The sequence below is a fragment of the Schistocerca gregaria genome, chromosome 4, assembly GCF_023897955.1.
Source record: "Schistocerca gregaria isolate iqSchGreg1 chromosome 4, iqSchGreg1.2, whole genome shotgun sequence".
NCBI lineage: Eukaryota > Metazoa > Arthropoda > Insecta > Orthoptera > Acrididae > Schistocerca > Schistocerca gregaria.
Genome location: NC_064923.1, coordinates 486,927,947 through 486,945,824, shown reverse-complemented (window position 1 = coordinate 486,945,824; position 17,878 = coordinate 486,927,947). Strand labels below are relative to the sequence as shown.

The 17,878-nt window shown below is 42.9% G+C and overlaps 1 protein-coding gene across 2 annotated transcripts in view; it reads left to right on the top strand.

The window, feature by feature from the left end:
* The window catches only part of LOC126267265 (glutamate receptor 1-like), a 1,125,091-nt gene that overhangs the window by 704,783 nt on the left and 402,430 nt on the right, over nt 1–17,878 (top strand). For both annotated transcript variants that reach the window (XM_049972331.1, XM_049972330.1), the window contains exon 5: nt 10,820–10,952. In XM_049972331.1, the coding sequence (XP_049828288.1) occupies nt 10,820–10,952 (133 nt within the window). The remainder of the gene's footprint in view (nt 1–10,819; nt 10,953–17,878) is intronic.

Below are 17,878 nucleotides of genomic sequence, written 5' to 3'. Positions count from 1 at the left end.
AACTTTGCCCGTGGTTGGCTTACGATACACCACTCTCTTCTCGACTCGAATCCCAGATGACCTGGCATCTTGTGAGCAACCAAAAACATATCACGCGGCAACGGGTCCATACCGTTAATACGGCCGAATCTCCACTTTCAGCGAGTGTTGTCTACCTGACACAACCTAACACTGACCTACATCGTCTGGAATGCGGATCTTCTGCGGAGTTGTGGCATTTGATAAGGAAAATGACTGCCCTTCTTCTCCGCATGGCTCAACATGCAGTGGATCCATAGACTTGGATTAGACGTTTTTCCCTGGCACTAGGACTAATTGCGTGACAAGGATCAAAGGAATATCAATGTCTTATCTGTTCCACGACAGCGACAAGAGCGGTGATGACTTTGGACTTTTTTACAGGAACGTGTTACTCGTATTCAGCATCACCAGCGCTATCGACAGTACTATGACAAACTTTTGGGAGTTGTGTTCTTGGCCTCTCTCAGCAGCTGGAGTGTACCAGATATGAGAAGGTAACTTCATAGGGCGTGTATAATTCTGAGCACAAGAACACTGGCGGCGACGTACGGCATTTTTATTGGAGACGACGTTCTCCGGTGTCGTCTGTATTTTGAGGGATTCACATTGTAACAACTAACGTAAAGCCGCGGGTGTGCGGTCTTTTATGTTTGTTACGCATGGTGGGCGGTCCCTTTTTATTTTTCATTATTGTCCAGTGACATACGCAATAAATAAACATAGAAGGAAAATAAACATAAAATAACGTTAGTTGTAATTAAAAAAATATAAAGTAATAAATGAACGTAAACAACCGCGGGCGTGCGGCCATAATGTTTGTTATGCCGGGAGGGCGGTGTCTTTTCTGGTCTTCATTATGTACGTTTTGTTCACGCTGCTTTCATCCCTCAAGGAAGTAACTGTAACAAACAGCTCCTATGCTTAAATGGAAGGAGGAGGGCGAGAAAGTAAAGCGAAGGGAAGGGATTACTGTTGTCAGCTGCATCTGGACACTACCCAGAAACAGTGGCGTAGAGAGAAAATGTATGGCAGACCGAGGTTTGAACCCAGAATATTTTGCTTACTAGACAGTTGTGTTAACCGCTGCGCCATCCAGATACGGTGTTTGTCAGCCCTGCAGGGACTCTTGTCAGCATGCTTCACGGCCAACACACATTCTCACCAAGCACCATTGATCCGCAATTCCTGTACATTTCCTTCGTAGCTACTTTGAAATTCCCGCAGGAAGTCGGATTTACTTGTGCATCAGCACTTAAAAAGTTGTATCTAGGCATATCAATTATACCAATACGTGGTATCTTTCAGATATGTCAGAAAGATCAAACACAACGAGGAATCTGCAGCCCTGAAACATGTCGTTTAATGGAAGGAAGAGAGTGGAGGAAGGAAAAGAAAGGGAAAGGACATGTCCGAAAGAACATACAAATGCATTCTGATAGAAAGGTCATAGCTATGTTTATAGAGTATGCATTAAACCGGGGACCTAGAAACGAGAGAGAGGCTTCGTCGTAGGCCTCAGTGGATCACAAACCCACAACAGGCCACAGCAGTCCACCCATCCCACACACCGAACCCAGGATTATTGTGCGGTTCGGCCCCCAGTGTAACCCCCCCCCCCCTCCTCCCGGGGTCGTCCCATACCAAACGAGTGTAACCCCAAATGTTTGCGTTGTGGAATAATTATGGTGTACGCGCACGTGGAAATGGTGTTTGCGTTGCAATCGCCGACACAAACTGAGGCAGAATAAGGGGAACCAGCCCTCTTTCGCCGAGGTAGATGGAAAACCTTCATAAAAACCATCCACAGGCTCGTCGGCACAGCGGACCTCGCGACTAACCCGCCTGGCTCGGAAAGCAGCGCTTGAGACCATGCGGCTAGCCGGGCGGGAAAGGTCGTATTTAAGTTGATGGCGTGTATCTCCTACCGAAAATATTTAGTGCGTAAAGCGGGAAATGCAGAGCCGAGTGACGACCTCCCACAAATTTTCACATGTCACCTGTACATGGTACAGCTAAAGTCAATTTAGCCAACGATCTTGAATCAGTGGTAACACCGGTTCCCGTCAGATCACCGAAGGTAAGCGTTGTCGGGCTAGGCTAGCACTTGGATGGGTGACCATCCGGTGCACCCACGGCTTTTGACAAGCGGGGTACGTTCAGCCCTTGTGAGGCAAAGAGAGGAGCTACTTGATTGAGAAGTAGCGGCTCCGGTCTCGGAAACTGACATACGGCCGGGAGAGCTGTGTGCTGACGCCTGTGGGCTGAGGACGACAAGGCGGCCGGTCGGTACCGTTGGGTCTTCCCAGACATGTTAGGACGGAGTAAAGTTTCTCAACTTGAGAATCAAATTTCGTGTTATTTGACCCTAGAACACTAAAGAGAGGAGAATGTTACATTGTTACTAAACCACCGTAACATTTACTAGTGCACATTATATTCAAGGGCAGTCATAATTTATCAATTATTCATTAGTTAATTACCGTTATTAGATCTCCAGTGGGATATTAAACTCCTACTTATGTACGAAATACGTTAGTTAATATCCTGTTGCAATAGTTATCTAGGGTTAATGAGCAGCTCCGGATATGTGAAGGAACATCATACAACGGTAAATTGCAATAGAGACATTGTACTATAACATAATAAGTATAGAAGTCTTCGGTTCGGTGCAACATACAGCAGCGAATTCTAGGCTGCCACAGCGCAACTCCGTTGAGACTTGTTGTTGCGCTAAAAGTAACTTGGAAAAAGGCACGAAGGGGCAAGCCGTCGACAGGAGTATACTGCTGAAATCTCTTGACATGGTACACAGTGATTGCTTGCTATTGCCAATCCCAAAGAAAGCAGGTGTTGACAGATGTGAAAATTATCGAACTATCAGTTTAGTAAGTCACTGCTGCAAAATACTAACGTGAATTCTGTACAGACGAATGGAAAAACTGGTAGAAGGCGACCTCGGGGAAGATCAGTTTGGATTCCGTAGAAATGTTAGAACACGTGAGGCAAAACTGATCCTACGACTTATCTTAGAAAATCGATTAAGAAAAGGCAAACCTACGTTTTTAGCATTTGTAGCCTTAGAGAAAGCTTTTGACAATGTTGACTGTAATACTCCCTTTGAAATTCTGAAGGTGGCAGGGTAAAATACAGGCTATTTACAATTTGTACAGATACCAGATAGCAGTTATAAGAGTCGAGGGGTATGAAAGGGAAGCAGTGGTTGGGAAGGGAGTGAGACAGCGTTGTAGCATATCCCCGATGATATTCAATCTGTTTATTGAGCAAGCAGTAAAGGAAACAAAAGAAAAATTCAGAGTAGGAATTAAAATCCATGGACAAGAAACAAAAACTTTGAGGTTCGCCGATGACATTGTAATTCTATGAGAGACAGCAAATGACTTGGAAGAGCAGTTGAACGGAATGGGCAGCGTCTTTAAAGGAGGATATAATTTGAACCTCCATGAAAGTAAATCGAGTAAAATGGAATGTAGTCGAATTCAATCGGGTGATGCCGAGGAAATTAGATTAGCAAATGAGAAACTTAAAGTAGTAAAGGAGTTTTGATATTTGGGGAGAAAAATATCTGATGATGGTTGAAGTAGAGAGCATATAAAATGTAGACAGGTAATGGCAAGGAGAGCGTTTCTAAAGAAAAGAAATTTGTTAAAATCGAGTATATATTTAAGTGTCAGGAAGTCGTTTCAGAAAGTATTTGTATTTAAGTGTAGCCATGTATGGAAATGAAGCATGGACGATAAATAGAAGAGAATAGAAGAGAATAGTAGCTTTCGAAATGTGGTGCTACAGAAGAATCATATAACTAATGAGGAGGTATTGAACTGGGGATAAGAGAAGTTTGTGGCACAACTTGACTAAAAGAAGAGATCGGTTGATAGGACATGACCTGAGGCATCAAGGGATCACCAATTTAGTATTGGAGGGCAGCGAGGAGAGTAAAAATCTTAGAGGTAGACCAAGAGATGAATAAACTAAGCAGAAGGATGTAGGCTGCAGTACGTACTGGGAGATGAAGCAGCTTGCACAGGATAGAGTAGCATGGAGGGCTGCATCAAAGCCGTCTCAGGACTGAAGACCACCACAACAACAACAACAAGGAATAAACAATATTACGTCAACCATTTCCATAATGACGAAGTGGTGATTTTGGAGGTGCAATGTTTCCTAACCAGACAAAATTCAGATTTCCAGAAGAAAATCCTATAAGTCATCGAGGAAGGTATGTAGCTTTTTCGGGAAGGTAATTAGAACATAATGACTACCCCTGGTAGTCGGCACGCCTCAGTGCGCACTATCAGTGCACTATACTTGCATTTTCAGGCTACAATTAGGTGTATCGTTGGGGGCAGGCACGGTGAGGGTTCGGTAATGGGAACGTTTAATGTTTAAATGGCCCGTTAAACTGCGGCTCGGAGTGCTGTGAGAGCAGCCCGTGGCGCTGGCAGTTGTCGGGTGGGCCGACGTTGCACAGCGCGCGACGGCGCCGACTATTAAAGTTGCAGGCGGCACTTGCGTCGGTTTCCGCGCCATTGTGTCCGCCGTGTAATCATTCATTAGTCACCCGGTCGTTAGCGGCCACTGCGATTGGCAGCCGCAGCAGAGTCGCCATGGCAGCGCCGCCGCCACCGCCGCCGCGCCTCTGGGCTCTGCTTGCCGCTGTCGGCAGCGCGCGGGCGTCATCCTCTTCCAAATTAGTTCTTACCCAGAGCTGCTGATAGCCGGCCGCCAAATTACAGCCCTAGTAGTAATTAAGGCTCGAGTATGCTCTTCCAAATCAGTGGCAGTGTTGCGGCCAATAAAACATCTCGTGAACAAATCAGTTTGTTCAAAAATGGTTCAATTGGCGCTGAGCACTATGGGACTTAACTTCTGGGGTCATCAGTCCCCTAGAACTTAGAACTACTTAAACCTTACTAATCTAAGGACATCACACACATCCATGCCAGTGGCAGGATTCGACCGTAGCGGTCTTGCGGTTCCAGTCTGTAGCGCCTAGAACCGTTCGGCCACTCCGGCCGGCACAATCAGTTTGTACTGGCTTAGTTGTTGCGTCTATAAGTAATGGTTCAAATGGCTCTGGTCACTATTGGACTTAACATCTTAGGTCATCAGTCCCCTAGAACTTAGAACTACTTAAACCTAACTAACCTAAGGACATCACACAACACCCAGCCATCACGAGGCAGAGAAAATCCCTGACCCCGCGGGGAATCGAACTCAAGAACCCGGGCGTGGGAAACGAGAACGCTACCGCACGACCACGAGATGCGGGCTGTATAAGTAATAAAACTTACTTATTATTCACTTACTTCCCTAGAAAACTTTTAAAACTTGTCAGATTCACAATCAGTACTCAAGTAGGCGCGGAAATTACAAGGGTTAGTCAAATGAAACCCTTAAATTCGTAATAACAAATCGAAATTCCTCGGCGTTATCTTGTAAATTGGTAAGCGTGCTACACACAGGTTGTAGAATAGCCTATAGGTGGCAGCATAGTGCAGATGGAGTTACCGTCGCAGTATCAGTATAAATATGGCCGTCCCACTTGCGACTTGCACCAGGGCAGAACAGACATCTGTTATTCGGTTTTTGCGTAATGAAGGTGTGAAACCTATTGAAATTCATCGACGAATGAAGGTTCAGTACGGTGATGCATGTTTGTCACAGCAGAGAGTCTACGAATGGAGTAGGAAGTTCGCAAATGGTGTGACTTCACTGGAAGATGCTTCTCGTCCAGGTAAGGCACAACGATTTGTGACTCCACAGAACATCGCAGCAGTTGAAGCCATAGTGAAGGAAAACCGCTCAGTGAGACTGAATGACATTGCAGCATGTTTACAGATTACTCATAGGTCACCACACCACATTGTGCATGATGTGCTCCAGTTTCACTAAGTGTGTGTAAGATGAGTGGCGCGACAACTGACTCCTGGAAGGAGAGAAGACGTGTTGATGCCTGTGAAGAACTTCTTCGGCGCTTTGAACGAGAAGGTGATGGCTTCCTTGCAAGAATCGTTACTGAGGACGAAACCTGGGTTCACTTTCACCAACCGGAAACGAAGAGAGCGAGAAAGTAATGGCGCCATTTCTCATCAACAAAACCAAAGCAGTATCGAACAGAACCATCGGCACGGAAGGTTATGCTGACTCTCTTCTGGGACGAAAAAGGCGTCATTTTGGAGAATTACATGCCTAGAGGGACCACTGTTACCCGTGCATCATCTGCGGCCTGCAGTCAAATCAAAGTGACGTGGATTGCTGTCAGCAGGTGTTCTTTTGCAACATGACAGTCTAAGGCCCCACACTGCCCGTACAACAGTTGAAACAATCACAAAAAATGGTTCAAATGGCACTAAGCACTATGGGACTTAACACCTAAGGTCATCAGTCCCCTAGAACTTAGAACTACTTAAACCTAACTAACCTAAGGACATCACACAACACCCAGTCATCACGAGGCAGAGAAAGAAACAATCAAACATCTGCATTTTGAGTGTCTCCGTCATCCACCATACACACCAGACCTTGCCCCAAGTCTTTTCCACATGTTTGGACCACTCAAAGACTGAATGGGAGGAAAGAAGTTCCGTTCTGATGAAGAGGTACGCCATCTGGTACATGAGTGGTTGCGCGGACTACAAAACGAATTGTTTTCTAAAGGAATTTATGCACTTTGTAAGTTCTGGTGGACTTGCATTGAGCGTGGGGGAGAGTATGTTGAAAAGTGATGCAGCTTTGTACCACTTCTGCATAATAAATAATACTTAAATAAATATTTAAGGTTTTCGTTTGACTCGCCCTCGTTCTTTGCTCTCAACCAGATTCATTTTCTTAGTAAACTGAAGCGTAGCCTGCCAGCGAAGGAGTGATTGTTGGAATGACTGCACTCGCAAATCAAATCATACACTAAGCGTGTCTGCTGCGTTGTGTACATTTGATTTCAGGTTGATGTTTTAATTTTCACTTAGTTGCAGGAACGGTGGGCGGGGGGTAGTGAGAGGATTATGATCAGCCCCCCCCCCTCCCCTCCTTTCCCTACAGAAATAGTCACTAAAAAATTTATATTTTACATCATAAGCTTTCAGAGTTCACAGTTAAGGTTCAAACAGAGAAGTGTCATGAAAACTAAGTGTCTCAAACAGGGCAATGTATCCTAGCAATGTGAAGTTATTTGTCACACAGCAATCCATTCAAATACCATGTACGATGTTTTCACATTCTCTTGTTCATTGTATGCAAACTGCAAACTGTTAGCCAAAAATAAAATTATTTAATCAATTAATTAATTAAAAAATTAAAATAAAAAGTTATATTTTTGTGGAAAATTCAGTGTAGTTAAATTTAGCGCTGGGATACGTTTCCGCTGGAGGCATTGGTTTTCGAGTTAATCACTAAGAACGCATTTCAAGGTTACTTATGTTTCTTTTTCTTGAATAAATAGAGAACTACAGCCTCTAACGAAATTAGATTAATTTTGTTACTAAAACGTACTGTTTATTTATTTGCGGGCCGGGGTGGCTGAGCGGTTGTAAGCGCTACAGTCTGGAACCGCGCTACCGCTACGGTCGCAAGTTCAAATCCTGCCTCGGGCATGGATATGTGTAATGTCCTTAGTTTAGTTAGGTTTAAGTAGTTCTAAGCTCTAGGGGACTGATGACCTCAGATGTCGAGTCCCATAGTGCTCAGGGCCGTTTGAACCATTTATTTATTGTAGGGCTAATAGTCTTGGCATTGTGAATGAAAATTGGTGCGCGATGTATGGAGGTGTTGCGGATTGCATAAAGCCCATAAGCGGAGTCAGCAGCGCCACGCTGTATTTTTCTGCTGCTTGTCTGAGAGAATACTCACGTCGATGACCATGCGGCCATAAGCATAGGTCGATCTACTCACTGTCAACAGCATGTTTGACACTGCTAATGAGTTCACTGGATGTCGACTTCGAGCAGATGGAAAGCGAAAAACCCTCCAATAAGGAAAGAAAAAAAAATGGAAAAAGTTGCTTCCTGAGCTCAGGCGGAAACGACTGAAAGAAACTGCATTTCCCTGATTTACACTCTCTTGTAGCCATCCTTACCAGATCACTGTTTACAGCCATAGTTATGGAATTTGCACAAGGTCATCTGGCGGCAAACCCTTGATGACTATTTAAAACCATAGTCATTAGTGAAATACTGATAACTATTAGTACAAACGTCTGTTTTTTTATTGTGTAAATTATGATGTTATCAGAGTTGTGAGACTTTCTTGCTATTGTAATGCTTAAATTAACTGCATGACACACGAACCTCTCAAATTGATGACATATATTTTTAAAAAGCTGTATTTTTCTAAATAGCATTTACTTGAATGTAATGCTAAGGCAACATAACACTTACTGATGTAATCGAATTATCATTATTAAACTAAAATACATTGCTCTGCTAATCCGGTTGAAAGAGCGGGAGGTGATGCCAGGGGTCTCCCAGCCGTGCACAGAAAGTTAGACGTCATATGGCCATCGTGCCTATTACCGGCAAAAGGGGCTGACCGCGTAACTCGAGGCAACTGATGGAAGGGGAAAAGACAGCGTGTGTCAGCCAGTAAGCAATGAACACTGTGGAGGTTTTCTTCATTACAACATGACATCATTTGGAAGACTTCACACTGGGGAGAATCATCGGGAAACTGTAATAAAGACGAAGTGCCACGAATGGGGCCAAGGAATTTGGTATTGATCGTAGCTCTGTCCCACGTGGAGGGAGAGCGTTCCGAACGATGAATATCTTTAGCACAAAATAGACGTTTCAACCATGAAGAAAAGAAGATAGACCTTGCAGTGAGATTTACTTTAAATTAAACCTTTTTAACAAAACTAATGTGATATGGGAATGTATTGGAAATGGCAAATATAAAACACCAAAGCAGTATATTGAAATGACGACAATGAAAATTGCCGATGGATCGGCAGTCGGAACCGGCCTTCCCACTTTACGCGAGCCATCGCATTAACCGCTATGGCTATCCGTGAACGCATACCTATTCTTCCATATGTCGTCGTAAATGTGTCACAACTTTACGTACGTATATTCCTGCCCAGGAGGGACAAATTTATTGGCGGCCGGTGTAGCCTAGCGGTTTTAGGCGCTTCAGTCTGGAACCGCGTGACCGCTGCGGTCGCAGGTTTGAATCCTACCTCGGGCATGGATGTATGTGATGTCCTTAGGTTAGTTAGGTTCAAGCAATTCTAAGTTCTAGGGGACTGATGATCACAGATGTTACGTCCCATAGTGCTCAGAGCCCTTTGAACCATTTCGGACAAATTTATTAACAGTCGATGGCCTGGCACTGGTTAATAAATTGGGAATAGTAGTACCTGTGTTGTACAATGCAATGTTCCTTCGAACATGCATGCGTGTCCGGAGGAAAACTACGTAGTACTTCTGAATAACAAAGGCACTGGGGCTTTATAATGGGATATGCTGGGATTCGAACCACAGTCAGTATCACCTGAGGTAAAGTATCACAACCTGAGCGAGCCCACGGCTCCAATTCATCTCTAGTTAACTTGTACAGATCCAAACTTCCCCAAGTCTTTCCGTAAGGAAGTAAGTAAACATATTTTTATTCGCAGACTTCTCTGTCCCTTTTCATTGTGCCATTTCCTATGTTACTTATTAAAGTAAGATCCTCATCTGATTCTCACTTTTACAAACAATTATAAATAAACTGCATTACTGATACAAACAGTTAATTTGTCAGTCTGGCAATTTACTTCACGTGATGCTGGTGACACTCGCCATCACAGAAGGACACTGTCACAGAACAGGTCTATCATATGCTGCGGCTGCGAGCTTATGCAGGGCTGCAAAGTGTGGTAGATGTTATAGATTTATCAGAAGAAAGCTGCAAAACTTGCTTAGTCAAAGAAAACTAGGATACTTTTTTGAACTGAGTAGTACAATAATTTTAACATATACTGATGAGAGCTTACCAGGAGTTCTTAAACCCAGAAATACACAATTCATTTTATTCATCGCGCCTCTATTGTCAAGTGGACCATTCCTAGAAACAGGTATCAAGTAGATGATCTTGATTTACGGTGTATCTTGATATTCCGGACTACTTCCCCCCAATCGTCTTAGTACCAGTGTTCCTTTTCGATGTGGGTTGATGTGTAGAGTACAGAATGAATACTGTAAGGTAGCAGCACAGTATGATAGTTCTACTTGTCGACTGCTTTGTAGTGGTTAGGGCAACTGGTGTTGATGATAACGTATGCTGGAACTTCAATACACCATTTATGTTTTGATTGTGTGCTATTTTACTTGTGACATGCTGGTGTTGCTTACCTCTTTTTATTACAATTTGACGCAGCATCGCAATGTGACTTCCAGTGTTGTAAAACGCACGGACATCTAATATTGTTAGAAGACACGATGGTGTCAGCGTAGATCTGTCGAAACCGGTACAGAAATAAAAAAATTACTAGAGATCTTGGCAAACTTGATTCTTCAAGAATAATGTTGTCGAAAGGCTAGACGTTGCGAGCACAGCTAAGACCCCAGGTAAGCTTAACACTTATGAAACGGATAGTGTTGTCCCATGTAACATTAAGGATAACTACTGAAACAAAGAATCTATATGTATTTGTCCCTATGGATAAGAATGTATAAATGGTACTGGGGCATACTATAAGCAACCTGACAATTATGCCTGCAGGTCTGCTGAGGCTACAGCAGATCTTAGAATGTATAAATGGTACTGGGGCATACTATAAGCAACCTGACAATTATGCCTGCAGGTCTGCTGAGGCTACAGCAGATCTTCCAGAGCCTGCGTCCTGGCCGCGGGTCATTCCACGTGGAGGCTGTGAAACGAGTCCAGAACACGTCGGATGCCATCGACTACCTGCACAGCTTGGAAGATGTCAGCAGGTGAGTCAGTTTTTGCTCTCGTTATATCCGACACATATTTTCATGTGAGTGGATTCCTCCCGTTTCATATTTTGTGCGTTCTGTTTTAGTTAAAAGCAATTTCATAATGATAAAGGAAGACACTGGAGGTTGTGACAATAATAGCAAAGTCCCACACGTTTTGAAATAGTGGCGAGTCTGTGGGCAAAGTGCTTACACTTCAGAGAACATACCGTATGCAGTGTTGTCTTGTTGCTATATGAGTGAAGGACAGGTCGCCAACAACAGTACATAAGAAGTAATTGCTGCCTGGTGTGTTAGTTAGCTGTCAGTCGAGATAGGATTTACATATGACTTGAGACCCAGCAGTAGCCTAATTGTAGAGAAAGGGGAGATGGCCCATTTTAGCTAAATATGTGACCATACATCTTTTGTGATCTACGAGATCTACTGGAGAAAGTATCGTGACAGAATGGAATTCCGGTCAGACACGTGTTTTTCAGATTATTCTTACGTTAGTCTACGTCTGTGAATGATGTGAGGATATGCCAGAAACGACACATGGTTCAGATTCCAAGTTGGTCTCCTTGCATTAGGTTAAGGGCGCGCGAGTCGCTAAAGACGCGTCCAATTGGAAGAGTTTTATAACACTCAAATGTGGATGACATATTTGAATTCTGGTCATCCAGATTACGAGTGTAGTCTCCACAGTGCCACAAACTATTCCTTAAAATTAACCATTCTTTATGACGTTCCAAATATATTCATTAAGAACAACAGACACGTATGTACAACTACAAATGTTAAACTAAAAGTTATGGCAGCAAAGCGAAGAGAAGCGCCGGTGCACTGGCCGTTTTATTTGAGTAGTTTAGGTACAGCAGTTATGTTGTTGCTGTCCAATACAGGGACAGCAATCTCAGAGTTCAGGGCCAGACTGGCCAATCGGGACCGAATGTCCGCGGTGTCATTCTCGACCAATGGTGTCATATGAATGCAATCCTGAAGGACATGAGTCAGCACACTGTTCTACTGGCCTCTGTCGGCTTTGCAGACATTAGAGACGCTACTTCTCAATGATATTTATACTTGGTACGAATTACAGTTTCAAATATTGATGTAAATATAATTGAGATTCAGCTTTACTGTTATAGATACAGATGTACTACCCAAAGGGACATATGAAAATTTATGTCGGACTGGGGCTCGAACACAGACATCCCGCTTACCGCGAATGGTCGTCTACCAAAAGGCTATCCGAGGACTCTTCTCAGCTCGACCCTAAATTCTATTTATCATACATCTATCAATTTTTAATGACGTATGAGAAGAAATAGATAAATGCGGCACATACGCAAGATTGGTTTGATCCATGGAGCGTGATCGGATAGCATAAGCGATGTACTAGACGAAAATACACTCTTTGATACGGGAGGAATTCAGTAAGTAAATGCAACACATTTTTTCTCTGCCAGTTTCGCCTGTAAAGAGTGAGGAATTTGTTGTGGAACATCGTGGAATATTCCCTCTTCAGGCCTTCTAATTCAGGAATTTCCCATAGGTAGCGGAGCTATATGTTGCTTTCCAAATGGCATCTATAACGGAGAAGCAGTCACTGAATTTCTTTTGCAGGGAAACCAGAGAATCGCAGATATTCATAGGCTCTTGCAGAATGTCTACGGAGACCTAGAAGTGAACAAAAGCACGATGTTTCGTTGGGCGAGGCGTATGTCACCGCAAAAATGTCAGTCTCCCGCGTGCCTGCCGGCCGCACACAGCTATGACTTGTGCAGTCTTGGAACATGCGAACATTCTCATTCGATACGATCGACGGATCACAAACACCTCGCTGCACAACTGGACGTCTCTGTTGATAACGCTGACACACTAGTCCGCCAGTTGGGGTACTCGAAGGAATGTGCCTGCTGGGTTCCCCCCGCCTAAGATCATAAGGAGCAACGAAGGACCATCTGTGCGTAATTGCTTGCAAGTTACGAGGGAGGTTATTGGCTCTGAGTACTATGGGACTTAACTTCTGAGGTCATCAGTCCCCTAGAACTTAGAACTACTTAAACCTAAGTAACCTAAGGACATCACACATATCCATGCCCGAGGCAGGATTCGAACCTGCGACCGTAGCGGTCGCGCGGTTCCAGACTGTAGCGCCTAGAACCGCTCGGCCATTCCGGTAGGAGAGAGGTTATTGATGCTGCAAGATGATGTCTCCGACATCGACAGGTAGAGAGGTACCATTCCGGCGTACAGGATTCCGCATTAAGGTGCCGTAACGCCGTCTAGTTGAAAGGAGATTACGTTGAAAAATAGGATTTTGTAGCCAAAAGAGTTGGGAAAATATGGCGTACTGGAATCGTGAATAAAACCAATCTGCTTTCAGAAAAGAATGTGCTGCATTACATATCGATCGCTCCTCTTACAATGGTGGGTTCTTAAATTTGCTCCGAAAGGAAGTCGAGTGAATGTTGTAACAAATGATAAATTAGTTCACTTTATTACAAAATAGATAGGAAAATTACTTAACATTGTATAATCAATTCCTACAGGTATGTCATGAGTAGTTACAGCTGTATCTGAACATTAACGTGTAACTCGATGCAGACAATGTATGGCACAAGTCAGTCACTAAGAGTATATTTAACTATAATTATTATCCGATGACACAGCTGGCCTGCTAGTTGTCGTGTTTGTCGATGATCGCGGACTGGGCGGAGCTGTACTGCGCTCGGCTGCAAGCGGCGATTGCGGCGGTGTTATGAAACGTTTCTGGGTGTGGCTACGCCGATATGGCACGTCCTTCGATGCTGCTTGCAGAGATTATCTTCTCTAGTGATTTCGTTGATAGGTTCTAAACTTGCTTTGGAACCTCGCTCTTCGGATGATACTACAGTAAGGGGTAAGGCGACGGCTCGCGAAAAAGCGGGGTTCCCAGGTTCGAGTCCCAGTGCAGCACGAATTTTCATATGTCGTTTTAGGTAGTAAACCATTATCTACTACAGTTAAGCTGAATTTCAGAAGTAGGTTTCAGTACTGTAAACTGTAGTTCGTCATCAGACATAACATAAGGACCTGTGATAAAACAAAAATGGTGAAAGGAGAGAAAGACAGACAGACAGATAGAATGAGAGAGAGAGAGAGAGAGAGAGAGAGAGAGAGAGAGGGAGAGGGAGACAGAGAGAGAGAGAGAGAGAGAGAGAGAGAGAGAGAGAGAGAGAGAGAGAAACAGCACAGTAATCATGAGATATGCGAGTGTGCATAGTTGAAATAATAATCTAGGAGAAGAATTTATAACGTTGAGACTTGTGGAAGTTAGCATCGATCCAGGGAGCATGCCTGGATAGCCTAAGAAGTAAGGCCACCGTCTGATACAAGCGGGAAATCCGGGTTCGAGTCCCAGATCGGCACAAATGCTCAAATGTCGCTTTAGGTAGTACATCTGTACCTATTAGTGTTAAATTTCAAAAATAAATTTCAACCTCATATTCAAGTACCTCTTTAACTGATTTCACGAGGTTTTGGGGACTCCGTTCCAGCCCTTGGAACAAGGAAAAATTTTTTTTGTCAGCAGTGGGAATGGACCCCAAGTCCTCCAGATGGCAGCTATCTACGCTAACAATTGACGTAGATGTCGAGCGTAAATTATTGTAAGTCTTTGTGAAATTTTGTACCACGTGTGAGTTAGTATGGCAGTCTATATTATGCTAATTTTCATATCTAGAGGAAATTCACAGTGCTGTAATGAATCTTCAGCAGAAACTAAAATCACCATAAAAATGCGCATCACTTTTGGAGAGAACATCGACCCCCACTGAGAATTTAGGCATGGGCACGAGCGGTCATTGGATAGGGAAATAGTAAGGTTATGGCTCTGTAACAGCAGGGACGCTAAATTTGAGTTCTCATACTGGCACGAATATTCATTCGTCATTTCAGATGTATAAACAGAATTAGGTCGCTGTGTCTCGTAAAATGACTTTATACAAGAAACTAAGTAACGGTTCATCTTTAAGTATTTCTAGAAAAATTCCGTTCGGTAAATTGCTACTCAGTCAGACAAGAATGTTCGTCTGGGGTGGACATTGTCAACAGAATATAAGAAAAAAATCCTGTGATTTAAATACGCAGGCTTCCGCGGCCGACATAAATCCCATTAAAGTCTTTCTTGGTGTACCGCCGTATCATCTTAAAAAATATTTAAATGCTAAAATATTCTAATAACCGAACTTGCAGTGGCCTTCCTCAGGGTATAGACTGAGGGCCTGCAATAAGGGTGAAACTTCGGTGACTTTAATGATGTAGAATTTAAGTGTTTCATAACATAACGCGGCAGTACACCAAAATTTTGAAAAGAACCTTGTGACGCAGAATTAAATATGACACCTCTAGATGCAAAGGACAACCTAGCTTGGTATTACGGATTCCTTTAATGCCACCTTTATATGAAAACATAGTATATATGGAAGTACAGTGTCGTATTCTTCCACGGGCTATTTTAAGTGCAGTGCGTGCGTTGCCTCGCGACTTCTCCTCTCAACCCCGTATCACCCACTCTTCCGACTACAATGAATGCAAGATCAGAGACAATAGGATGCTGATTGGCAATAGGCTGCGAAGTCCGCTTCCACAACCGCGATTACTAACAATGGCGCCCCATGTACCGAGATAAATCGTCCTCTGTCCGAAACCGGGGAACGCTTTCTTGGGGTGCGTAGTCATTCTGTGTGTCCATTTCCGCTGACTGGCGCGCAATTCGAGTTAAGCTACGGAACTGTGCTACCATTTTCTTGTGAGCGTCTGAAACATGACTGTAGTAATGGAGGTAAAACAGACACTAAAGGACATAAGAACAAATCCGATTACTGCAATTTATCTCACAAAAATAACAAAATAAGACTCTGTACATCATTAGGAAGTGTCGTGTTCATGATCTATGGAACAAGTACTAATATAATGTAATTTAATCTAATATAATCTAATCTAAGGAATTAACATAATCTACCAACATTAATCGAAGAGTTACAAAGGATTCCTACTGTCCCCCACTGTATTCAGTGTTTGTATTGAAATCAATCATAAATGGTTGACTACATTAAATAACACATCAACAAGTGATAGTTTTAATTTCATAATGGTTCTTATCGCTGAGAGAATCTGAACAAAGGGTTGAAGCTGCCGTACACCAACAGACATATTGCCGCAAAATACGGAATGAGAATATGGTAATGATGTTACCTTAATTTGCTATGAAAGCGGCGCTGATAGACAATAAAAGCGGATTAAAAGCTGTGAGCTATCTGAGGAAGTTAACCTTGCATTACTGAGCAACTATTTCTCCAGGTATCCAGTCTAGCTTACCAAATTTCCAACCAGACTAACATTAATTATAATCTTTTAATAGTCATACGAAAACCGGTGATACATATATAAAAAAGAGAATTTAAATAAAAAGAAATAAATCAGTTTATATTTGGAAATTTATTTTAACATTGATCATTGAAATTTCAGCATGTTAAACTTGAGTCATAACTAAGCTGGTGCCTTATTTAGGATTATGAAAATATGGAGCCAAGATTGGGAGACTGCATACAACACTACATTCATAAAATAACACACGAAGAACGTTGAAACATATGCAAGAGGAAATTAACCACAAACAACCGATTCAATTTTCACCCAAAGAAGTTACGTTCGTAGCGCAATCCTGTCCGTCATGTGATTACCACACACTGGTCTACTAAATTCATACTAACTCTCTGTGAAATCTTCCCGAAAAGAATAGCTGAGGGCTACTTTGATGATTACACCACATGCTTCACGTGGTCAACTTGGTTTACACAAAGAGTATAACTCGACAATAATTTTGATAATTAAAATAAATTACATCGAAAAGCAATTTACAAAAGAAAAACCTCGAACTGGTTACTGTCGTCTTACTATTAACCTGATGGGTCCAACAACTGTATAAGCACGTGGTACTGGTCTCACAAAGGACACCCTACGTGAGTTGAACATAAAGAAAAGTAGTATATTGAAAAATATTGTCAAGACGAGACGTTATAATCTCACGCACATTCGCATTTAAGATTGATGATCTTAGTTAGAGTTTCTGATCAACACGTGGTTCCACTTTACTCACAAAGTAGTGACAAAGCAACCACTGGAAGATATTCTGAGGTTGACACTCGAAATACACTGCGTTGCAATTTAAGATTACATTAGATACTTTTAGAGCTAAACCTGAAATATAAGTGATTAAATTTTCAGTTAGGTTGAACTTTAGAAATCCATTGTCCTACGGATTGAGCAGACACGCGCTTAGCCGGAGATCTTACCACTTCAGACGCTCGCCGCGGACAGACTGAACTGCGCTCCTACCAAGGGTGCTTCCGTATAGAAAACGGAAGTGACCAGAGAGGCAGCTTCCTATACCAACATGACAAGGGACGGACAGGAACATACTAAGAATGGAAACCTCTTTGCTTTTAGAAGCGTAGCTACCTGTTCCGACGTTGGTCCTACTGTTCTCTAGCAGACAGGCTTGCCTGCTACCATCCAGCATGCAGCTAGAAATACATTTGCTCATTCATCCTCTCACACAGAAGGGAAGGGGGATGACAGTGTCTTATCATATACAGTATATAATAGAAAGCGGATGTAGGTTCAAAAAATGGTTCAAATGTCTCTGAGCACTATGGGACTCAACTTCTGTGGACATTAGACCCCTAGAACTTAGAACTACTTAAACCTAACTAACCTAAGGACATCATACACAGCCATGCCCGAGGCTGGGTTCGAACCTGCGACCGTAGCAGTCGATGTAGGTTCCGTATGAGACTGTGTGACATGAATTACATATAAACTGTGTTTTAAAGTGTAGTACTGTGACAGATCGTTCTTGTTTATGTGTAAAAGTAACACGTTTCACTGCTCAG